Consider the following 12226-nt stretch of genomic DNA (forward strand, 5'->3'; position numbering starts at 1 on the left):
TGGTATCAACGCAGAGTACTCCGACCCCGGCATCGATGCCGATGTCGATGCCGACCGCGGCACCGATGACGATGCCGTCGCCGACCCGCGGCACCGATGATGATGCCGCCGCCGACCCCGGCGGCACCGATGACGATGCGGACGCCGACCCCGGCATCGATGCCGATGTCGATGCCGACCGCGGCACCGATGACGATGCCGTCGCCGACCCCGGCGGCACCGATGATGATGCCGCCGCCGATCCCGGCACCGATGTCGACCGCACGGGGACAAAACGTAAAAAAGGTTAGTTTCATAATATTTTCTAAAATATATCTTTGCCTATAAAAAAATGAAGTAGTTGAAACTGTATTTACATTTATTAGTCTTTTTCTACATATACAATTTGCAGAATTACACTTTTTTCTCAGCGATGCAACATGTTAGATACTATTATTGTAAAAATCTACACATTTTCTTTTGAAAAAAGTGACAATTTGATTGGAAAAAAAATTTACAAAATTAATTTCATTTTTATAGAAACTATAATTTTTTAGAAAAAAATTCTGATTTTTACATTGATTGTATCTGACAGCTTGCATCGCTGAGAAAAATTTATAACTTTACAGAATTTATACATAGAAAAAGATTAATAAATATGCACAGTTTCAACAACTTTATTTTTTTCTTATAGGCAAAGATATATGAAACTACGAAGGTCCCATGCACTTTTTCCCCCTGTTTCGTGTGTGTGTGTATGTGTGTGTGTGTGTGTGTGTGTGTGTGTGTGGTGTGAGAGAGAGAGAGAGAGAGAGAGAGAGAGAGAGAGAGAGAGAGAGAGAGAGAGAGAGAGAGAGAGAGAGAGACGAGAGAGAGAGAGAGAGAGAGAGAGAGAGAGAGAGAGAGAGAGAGAGAGAGAGAGAGAGAGAGAGAGAGATAAAAAGAAAGAGAGAGAGTATATGAGTATGCAAAAATATCTAAAACTAATTTCTTTTTTCAGCGCATCAATGAGGCCGTACGGCGGGCGGTAAACCGTGAGAGGAAGCGAAACAGACGACCCGGGCCACCTGCAGGATACATTCCCACATCGGGCGCCGCAGGATACGCTCCCGCACCAGGATACGCTCCCGCACCAGGATACATGCCCGGGCCTGTAGGATACGTACCTGCACCGGGATATATGCCCGGTGCAGGATACGTGCCGGCACCAGGATACATGCCCGGACCCGCAGGATACGCTCCTGCACCGGGATATATGCCCGGTGCAGGATACGTGCCGGCACCGGGATATGTGCCCGGCGCTCCCACACCAGGATACATGCCCGGGCCTGTAGCATACGTACCTGCACCGGGATATATGCCCGGTGCAGGATACGCGCCCGCGCCCGCGCCATACATGTATAAATAGGTACATTGAAAAAAAAGATTATTTAATTCAACTAATATTTAGTAGAATACGTTCAAATAAATCATTTATTTGAAACAAATAAATATTTATTTGCTTTGAAAAAGATTTTCTTATATCAAATAAATATTTGTCATATCAAATCAATATTATTTACTTTGAAATAAATAATATTATAATAATATTATAATAATATTATAATAATATTATAATAATATTATAATAATATTATAATATTATTCGGTATTCTTATTTTTGCTCCAAAAATTATATATAATTGCAGAAAAGAAATATTGTAATTTTCGATTACAAATACGTATATTGACAGGAAGACGAGAGCGATGATGATGCTGTGACAGCTCAACCTCAAAGTGGTACATCGCAAAATGCATCTAACATACAGCAACCTATATTTGCCATGCCTGCACCAGGATCGGCGGCACCAACGTCAACAGTGAACGAAAGCACGAATCTAAACAGCGGCGGTGAACGTGTGATTTATACCACTGGTATTACGAGTTCTTGAATGTATAGAAAGTACATGCTATAAGTGGTTCTACCTTCTATACATTACCATTAATCATTCGATCCAAGAATGTTTGCTTTTTTCTTTTTGTTCTTTTTTTTTTAATTATGATATATTTTATACGCTTTCATATCAACGACGATTTTAGCATATCGAAAAAAGACTTTATGCTGAAATAATTTTCTGATTATGCAATTGTTTTACACATTTTAAGATTATTATTTTAAAAAATCTTTATTAAATAGATTTATTATGTAAAATTATGTGCAAAAACTAGAAACCTGATGATAATCATAGATTTCTTTCTGTTTTTTCTCGTACTACGATAATGTAAAATTTAGCCGCATTTTTTTTTTTATTCTCTAGGCTGAACTTGTCTTGTAATTTCTTTTGCATTTAGAATAAAATTGTTCACGAATTTGCTCTTTTAATAAATTATTAAAACTGCATTAGAAAAGTAATATATTCTTCCTAAATATTTTTCCTAAATATTCTTCTATAAATGAAGCAATTCTGAATATCGGAGATAAATGTTCACATGAATGATATTTTCATTATAATAAAAATACGCACTATATATGTACATGTTTTATTTTACGTTTCGTTAATTTGTTTGTTATTATTTTCAGTCTACTCTCTTTATGTTTCGCTCTTTTTACTCTTTAGTGAAATATCCAAACGTCTGTTTTTATTTGTAATATACATGTATTTTTGACGTTTTGTATCTTTTTTTAAATAAAGTAAAGTAGAAACGAGGCAAAAGTATGTGCAATAAGTCGAAAATATAAATTGGAAATTTTATAAGAATGCATATATAAAAGAATTGGAAACTAAAAAATAATATCGCAATATTATTATCTCTCTCTGGATAAAACAAAACTGACGATAAATCCGCAAATACGCGTGTTATTTGACATACGAGGGCAAATTCATTACTAAAAAAACTTGAGACTTATTGTATATTTTAGATACGCATTAGCTTTATCACTCTTGTTTGTTAGATACGCATATATATTCAAAACTTTTTTCGTAAACGTAATATAAATATATATTTCTCTTCATCTTAGCACTTTTTTATCAATTATATTATCTTCTTTATTTGCTCTTTAGATTAAAAATAGATCGAGAGGCAAAAATTATTTTCCAATAATCTCATGTTTTTTTTCTAGTTGTTCTTTTTATTAGAAAATTTCAATACGTCGAGTTTTATAGAGAAAATTCCATACGCTTTTATATAAAATATTCAATGTTTTTTTACTTTAATACGAATCATCAGCTAATGCGGATAATATACGAATAATAATAAATTGCGCCTTGTATATACACTTTTATTTACAGAAAATACCACATGTTGAAAATATATCTAAATGATAATAATATATCCCGATTATCTAATGTTTGATAATTTAATTTTATTGTGCAAAGAAGCATAATAATAAAATACACGAGTAGCGCTCTAATAATTTTTGTTATATGACAAATATACATATATTGTCAATGTGCAAGAATATTTTCAGGACTTGTAACAATATAAACGCGATAATCGCATATGTAATTTATATTTATCTGTGTGCTACGCACACCCAGTATTAGAGATAGGATAAGATCCTTTTTTAAATTTGTAAAACATGTGAAGCAAATAAAGAAATTAATTTAAAAAGTATATTTTCTCAATTGATTTTATTATATATTGCTACAATTATGTAAAAATTATGTAACGCGTCACAATCAAATAAAGAAAAAAATAGAAAAAAAATAAGCGACATACGCATAAGTTTACATACGTATAATATATAAGTGTACTTGAATTTTGTTTGTTTTGCTTATAAAAATATATGAATAAAATGTTTCAATTTTTAAAATTAATTATGCTGTTTATTTATACGTATAATTCAATAATTTTTACATTTGCAGTTTGAGAAAAAAGGAGAAAGAAAGAACCGCGAGTGAATGTGTAAGCGAATATATGTATGTGAGGAGAATGAAACTGAATGCGCGATTAGAAAGAGATGAAATGAGATTACGATCGAGAAAACGTACATGAGAAATTGCAATAATTTAGTGTATATATGTCTATTTCATGTATGTGTATTATTCTACACGTACATAAAATAGCCAAGGATGTACTGCTGTATCTGTCTTTGTCAGCTCCATCTATCACGACATCGCGCAACTAATCTACTGCTCTGTTTTATTCCGCAGCCTCGATTTACACACACACATATGCGTGAAAATATTTTTAAATATAACTTTTTTATTAGACTTGCAATCTCACTTTTTATTGTTTACTAATATTTCTTCATGTTAACCCTATCGCGTATACTATATTTTATGCACAGATAAACTGCAGAACTATTTTTATTAAATAAGTATTGTTACGAGCTGACATGAAGAAGCCGATAACAAAACTGTAATTTTTGATTTTTATATGATTTATATATGGAATTATAGCTAACGCGGTCCGTTTTTATAAGTACTTTAATCGTGGAAAAGGATTTATTGATCTGTATAGTCAATAAAAAGATATCCCAAAATAATCTCTATATTCGCATTCGGTCGGTAAAAACATCCGACTAGGATCCCCTTAAGGCTCCTGGTCCCTAAGCCGAGAACTCCGCGTTGACAGTGGCGACATTGTTGCGGTAGGAATAAGAACTCAGTGTGACTGGTACCACATGATAAGTAGACTGTGCACCCAATACTCATCGTTATACTCTTGCATCATAGCTGATGACGGTTCCAGTCCCCGGAGTATAAATTTCTTTTATTTTTATATTTTTTTAATAATTCTATTGTACAATTTAATGAATATTTAACAATCATGTAATATTTATTATACATAATAAAAAAAAACAGAAATTTATATTTATGACAGAAATTTGTTTTTGTAAATTATTTTATGTTAATATTTTTCCTGTGAAGAATAATAAAAATTAATTAAATTGTACAATAGAGTAGTTATTTTATATTAAAAAAAATATAAAAATAAAAAAATTAATACTACGGAGACTCGAACTGTCATCGGTTATGATGAAAGAGTATAACGCGAAGGCCTTAGTCTATGCTGCCATGGCACTTCGATAAATTGGTCGCTAAGTACAACACTTAACGTATGCTGACCGAATACCCAATTTTAATTGCAATTTTTCAAAAATTAGGGTTTATTCACTGAAACTCCTCTACAGTTTTTGTATAAATTTCCCCTTTAGAATAAATTATGACTTATTCTTTTTGGATTTCGTAGTTCTTGTAAGAATCGACTGGTAGAGGAATAGCGGAGATAGAGAAGGGGCACATACGATACGCGATACATAATACATATGCGCTCGACGCTCGGAGCTTCGAACAGTAAAGACTGCGACGCCGTTGCCTCTCTCGAGAACGCCGCTCTCGAGAAAGCGACGTGCAATATATATCGGGAGCGATATCTATCGAAAAGTAGGTAGGCGATACGGTAACGAGATAGGTAGTCAACGGTAATGCGGTACTTTACAATATAAACTCTATGCTAATAAATGGGCGCCAGGCGCGATTTCTCGCGCCACGGTAACGAGAAGATCTTAAGAAATTGGATACAAAGGTCCGGCTGCGCCTAGCCCAGTGTATGGCAGAGGGGCGCGGTTCTTTGGTAACGCAAGTGAGAGATTCTGGAGAGGAGGGGGGAAATTATTTGACACTCAATATTCAATAATTAGTTAACAAATATATTTAACACATAACATTAGAAGGACATATACAATTGATACGGTAATAATCTCGAAGTTACAGGAAACGATTACCTTACGGTGGGAACCCACGTTCGATGTAATCGGTACACGCGGTATATAAATGTATTTGAATCGAAACTAGCTCCGGTAGCGAACAATAGGTGCGAGGTAAGCGCGGTATACAAAAACTCCGGAATGTGGTCGCAGCATTCCTCACGCGCGCGAGACTACAGTCTTCACAATCGATATCTCGAAATGTCGGAATATTAATGAACGGTAATTACGGTATTAACGAGGAGTCCCCAATGGCTCACCACGATGATATATAACGTTATTTGCCACGAAGGTCACTCGAACGGACGGGACGAGACGATATTTACGGAATCTTTACGAAATGAAACAAACGGTAATTTCGCGCTATATTTACGACTCTCGCCGAGTTCCTCGCAATAGATACGATAACGGTAACTCGCAGAGAGCGACCACGCACAAATTCCGATGTTATTTAACGCGATCTTATAATTCCATCAAAAACAACGATACGATATGATACGATACAATACAATATAATTCTCGAGTCTTAACTTATGACGACTGTCGGCGGCAACTTCCCTGAGAGAGACACTTTCGCGGTACCCGGTATGAACCAGTATCGCGGTAACAATTTTCTGGAGCAACTATGCTCCGCTAAACGGAAACGGTAATTCGGTATAAAGCTGTCGCTTTTACTCGACAGACTTTAACCCACGGCACGGTAATACACGACACTAGCTGGACCGGGAACAATTTCTACTCACGGACTACCCGAGTGGCGGCTTACAATAGGTTCGCAAGGCTGATCGGTGGTCGTCCCGGAGTCCCTCTCACGTGTTCGGTACGCCAGACAGAAGTGACTCTCCGAGAGAGAGTCCTTAGGTCCCTCGAGCTCCGCGCCGATTTCCCGCGCATCCTATCGATATTCGGTCGCCGTGGGGCTGTCAGGATCCGCCCATCGATCCCTCGGCGCCCTCGTCCTTGTAACCGTGATTTTCGGAGACTCGCTTCCCGCTTCTTCCGGTATCGTGGCGGTATCACCTCATAATTCTTGATTTCCGGGGTTTGAATTGGCAGGCTGGCCGGGCCGTCATCCAATCCTTCCCGCAGGTGTTTATGGGCTGATATAGAGCCCTCTCCTCACTCTGCAGCATGAGGGGGCCTCTCGGTATCCTTTAGCGCTTCCAGCAGATCTCTAGAACAGTTTATAGTTTAGATAATATCTCGGGATGGCGGTAGCGACGGGAACTCGATACATGACCTTTGGCACGGTATCCATTTACGGTAGTTTCCTCCTTGGTTCTCCGGAATCTTGCTGCACATTTCGTTGAGGAATCCTCCACTCAGTTAGTCGTGTCACGGTTATTTCAACTCACGTTCGCTCAATACGGTAACGCAGGAAATATTATACAAACAAAAATAAAAAATAAAATATAATCTTTTCGCTTTAAGGTCGCTATCTCTCAAAGTGTGAGAAGCAACCCCAGGACGGCTCTCCCCTTCCCTCCCCGGTCGAGCTATTGCCCTTGTGACGGCGCTTAAAAGGCGTCACGTCACAAGAAAAATGTACGATTTCCCCCCTCTCTCTCTCTCTTTCTCGCGTGCGCTATATTCTCACACGATATATCTCGCTGTTCGCTAGGTTAGCCGGCGTAACGATTTATAATCAAATGTTGAATCGATCATAATTTATTATACAATACATATAGTAGTGTTTGTCGTATAAAAATAAATAAAAAGTTACATATTTAATCGAAAAATAATAAAGAATAGATATAAGAAATATTTCCACCCAGAAGCAAGTTTATATATTACTGCTATTAATATATTACTCAATAATAAAATTAATAAATGTAATATTAATAATAATTTAATATTTAAAAAATATACATTAAATTGACCATTATATACAGGGTGATTCAAAACAACCTGATGTCCTTGAAATGTCGTATTCTGAGACGATTTTTCCTTTTGCAAAATTTTGTCCGAAGCTTAGTTTTTGAGTTATAATTGAAAAAGTTAGCGAATTACGAGTCCGATACAACGGACAGGCAAGGACGGCGCAACGCATCGCGAGACTAATATGGCCTCACACTTCCCTAGACAGTCAATATTATTGACACAAAATATTTAATATTGATTTTTTGAAGTTTATTGAATTATTGCAGTTTCTAAACAATATTTTACGATATTTTACAATATTATTTATCATCTAAGAGAGCTATAACGTAACGCTTTAGACTGAAATATTCAAACGCGAGTTTTACATTAAGTAGCAAATAAACTAGAAATAAACGAATGAAAAACGAAGTAGTAATCGTAATTTGATTAAATATTCTTATCTTTAAGAAAATCGACGCATTTTTATTCCTTTATGGAGATCGTTCATCACGCAATACAAATGCGTCCATTTTTTTAAAGATAAGAATATTTAATCAAATTACGATTATTACTTCGTTTTTCATTCGTCTATTTCTAATTTATTTTCCACTTAATGTAAAACTCGCGTTTGAATATTTTAGTCTCAAGCGTTACGTTATAGCTATCATAGATAATGAATAATATTGTAAAATATTGTAAAATATTGTTTAGAAACTGCAATAATAATTCAATAAACTTCAAAAAATTAATAGCAAATATTGTGTCAATAATATTGACTGTCTAGGGAAGTGTGGGGCTATATTAGTCTCGCGACGCGTTGCGCCGTCCCTGCCTGCCCGTTGTATCGGACTCGTAATTTGCTAACTTTTTTCAATTATAACTCAAAAACTAAGCTTCGGACAAAATTTTGCAAAAGGAAAAATCGTCTCAGAATTCGTTCAAGAATATGATATTTCAAGGACATCAGGTTGTTTTGAATCACCCTGTATATACAGATTAGCTAGGAAAAGGAGTGTAGGAAAATCTTTTAAATTTTTTAAAATGTTTAATTATTTAATAATAAGACAGAATATTAACATTTATGTCACACTTTATGAAATTTTAACTCTGCTGAAGTAGAGAGCAGACGGATTACAATCATATCTATCCAACAGAGAATAACTATTTTGTACTCTAATGGAAAGATAAAAATGCACCCGTGCACTCATTTGACCAATTCAATCATCCATTTGCACGATTCTTTACATGTGCACAGTGTATTGCCGCTTTATTGTTACATATAAAAAACTCTATGCGTTAAATGTTGTCTTTGTATGTTAGTCCAAGTAGCAGTTTTTATTGTGATATTTACTGCGCTAAACGCAGAATGCAGATAGATGAGCTTTTATTTTGATAATAATCACTGCGCGTCGCGCAGAATGCATTTTTACAATAATCACTGCACACCGTGCAGAATGCATTTTGAAAATAATCACTGCGCACCGCGCAGAATGCATTTAGGAAATAATCACTGCACACCGTGCAGAATGCATTTTGAAAATAATCATTGCGCACCGCGCAGAATGCATGTTGGAAATAATCACTGCGCACCGCGCAGAATGCATTTAGGAAATAATCACTGCACACCGTGCAGAATGCATTTAGGAAATAATCACTGCACACCGTGCAGAATGCATTTTGGAAATAATCACTGCGCACCGCGCAGAATGCATTTTGGAAATAATCACTGCGCACCGCGCAGAATGCATTTTAGTATTAATATTTGCGTAGAGCGCAAGAATTAGAGCGAGAATTAGTTTTTTTCAATTTTTTATTAGTTATTTTATTTTTTCGTATATTTATTTATCCATTTTTTCTTTTTCTATCATTTTTCGCCTCTTTGTTTCGATTATAGGATCACGGATTGGCATGTTTCTCTCCCGTCTTGGATCAAGTAATTCTGATAGTACACAGTCTTCATAAAATTGCACCAGTTTGGAAACCATATTTTCTGTCCAGAAGGCATCATCACGTACAATTTTTTCCATTTTAAACCTAATGGTGTCCACAATGCGAAGATGCAATATTGTCGTTGCGTAATATGTAATTGTCCCTGTACTTGATAATAATATATGTGACTGCGTTTCATTTCCTTATCTTTTCCAGTCTTATACAATGATTGCAGATTCGATACATTTGCTGCAATGGCATCTTCAGGCGTTAAGAATCGTGCTGCAAAGGGACACTTTATCTCCACAATTCCATCATCTCCTATTAATCCATCTGGCGAAGCGCCTAAAAATGGAATTTCAGAATCTATAAATAACCCGCAACGATCAATTTTAATATTCAATACACTTTCGATACTTTCACGTGCAACGTCCTCATATTTTATCCCATGTTGCACAGATTCTACATTTAGTTCTTGTGGATATATTATCGATTTTACTCTTGATGCGCAAGAAGTACTTTTTCTCATTTTACATATGTGTCCAAAGTGAGAAGCGGTGATCATTTTTGTACGATAATATCGCCAAATACCGCTTGCTCCTTGTTCTTGAGTTTCTTTTTCTATTTCTATTCGCTTCAATTGCCAATCTTGCAGCATATGCATGTGTTGCGTTTTTCTTAATTCTAATTCGGCTGCTGTTGCATCAGGTTTATCAGCCTGCGGACCATAATCTTTGTCGCTGCACGTTTTAAATTCCGTTGCGTCGATCGTTTTCTCGTGCCATGTGAAGCTTGCACACTTTTTTTTTTATTATTTTCCAACTCCGTAGCTATTTCTCCTGGTTTTGTTCCTAGAGCATAACTTAGGCGACTTATAGGCTCACCACTGTTAAATGCGACTACCGCAGCATTACAACGCGTTTCGTATGAGCCTCTTAAACCGAAATTTATCCTTTTTCCACCAGTACACTTTGATATAACAGAGTTAAAAGTCTCTACTCTGTTACTGTCTTTATTTTGCAATAAACTTTTGGCATTCCAACTGAGATATTTTAACGCATTTTGCAACTTTTCGTAGAGTCCACATTTTTTTAATTGTGGAATATAATTTTCTTCATTTTCTTTTTGTGATCCATCGCAAAAGTATCCTATCTTTGAGCATTCATTATGCTCGCCAAAAACGTGACTTATTACATTATTTAGATCCATTTTTAAATCTATGATCTTTTGCTGCATTATTCTGCTCCTCCAAACGGTACTGCACAGCTTTTGTCACAGCTGTTCTAATTCGCAGTACTCGACTGTCTATAACACGTCTTAATTTTCCAAAACGTCCTTTTGTTTTTGCTATTTCTTTTATTTTTGTTGCCAAATTGCGCAGTAGGTGATTTCGACATTCAATTTTTTCTATAAAAATATTAGGGTACGGATTTGTCTGTATTATTTTTTTATATACGCTGCTATCTCCGTCCGCTATGTATGTGGAATAAATTAATCCACGCTTTTCTATGCTTGTCTTAAATCCTTCCACGATTGCGTCTGCTTCCATACTTGTTGAACTGCAATCTCTTCCCCAATTTTTATAACATTTATGATTTGCAGGTTCTTTTTGGAGCTTCTCTGCTTTTACACAAACTGCACAATATTTATTTCTTACAGACATGTGCAGCACTTTGCCTGTTTGCGCACCACATATTGCGCCTACACCTGATAAAGAATCATATCGTCCTGTTCTGTATGATCTTTTCATCCAGCTTCCATCACCTGTTACTGCTATATACGGTATTCCATTTATCACTTCATTGCGTTGTAATGCCAACTCACGTTCTTCTTTCGCAGCAGCATTCATGCTTTCTTCAGCAGCTTTTGCGAATGCTTCGGCAACAGTTTCATGACAACTTTCATACTTTTTCCTTCTCATGCACTTAATATTCATAGCAGCGCAACTTTCTTTTAACTGGGTGTATCCTATACCAGTTAATATAGCGCCAGCCACTGCGCCTGTGTTTACGTCTAGAGTTTCCTCAGGGGGTGGCTCAGTGTCGACAGAATTTTCAACATTGCACATTCGGCACTTGAAAATTAATTTATATTTTAATCCTTGCGTACGGACACCGATAAACGTCAAGTCGCGAAAACCACATTCTATTCCACGACTGTGGTCGTCAAATTGTTCATGAAGTTGTTGAAAACAATATGCAAAATCTATGATACATTTTCCTGGCATACTGCCACTCTCAACACGACATGCATCTATATTATTATCTATTATTAAAGTATCCTCTTCAGTCTGGCTGTCGTCTTCTAATATTTTTTCCAATTCATTATCACTTAATGCATGTGTTACTGTTTCCTCGTTATTTTCTATTTCAAGACCCATTGTAGCTAATTCGTCATACATAATGACATCCTGCAAAGCTTGCTCATCTTTATCTACCTGCATTGTGCTTTCATGTACATCTCCACTTATATTAATTTGTATGTTATTAATATCTTTCTCTATTGTTTCTTCATTTAAATTTTCTAATTCTTGTAATTTTTGTTGTTTTCTATTAATACAACAATACATATATAAATACATATATAAATACATATATGTATACTTGAAATTTGAAGAAATTTGCATGTCCAATATAAGGCAGAAAAAAAGACTCGTTTTGAAGTAGTACGTATAGCCCAGTGGGTGAGCGCAAGAGTAACTGCGAGAACCCATGTTCAAGATTTATGCTGCAAACCTTTTTTTTTTTATTTTTATATATACATGCA

General features: G+C 35.8%; 1 protein-coding gene and 1 pseudogene across 1 annotated transcript; one reads left to right on the forward strand and one right to left on the reverse strand.

Annotated features, from left to right (window-relative positions):
* Positions 1 to 102: 102 nt before the first annotated feature.
* Positions 103 to 1387, forward strand: LOC145946681 (uncharacterized). The gene is made up of 2 exons (XM_083056442.1): positions 103 to 285; positions 980 to 1387. Exons 1-2 carry the CDS (start codon positions 103 to 105, stop codon positions 1385 to 1387), a joined length of 591 nt encoding a protein of 196 aa, XP_082912568.1.
* A 7460-nt stretch (positions 1388 to 8847) lies between these two features.
* LOC145946682 (uncharacterized) lies at positions 8848 to 11210 on the reverse strand (annotated as a pseudogene).
* Between the last annotated feature and the right edge of the window lie 1016 nt (positions 11211 to 12226).

This window comes from Prenolepis imparis, unplaced genomic scaffold, assembly GCF_030444845.1.
Source record: "Prenolepis imparis isolate NDT839.2.m4 unplaced genomic scaffold, iyPreImpa1.0 SCAF_18, whole genome shotgun sequence".
NCBI lineage: Eukaryota > Metazoa > Arthropoda > Insecta > Hymenoptera > Formicidae > Prenolepis > Prenolepis imparis.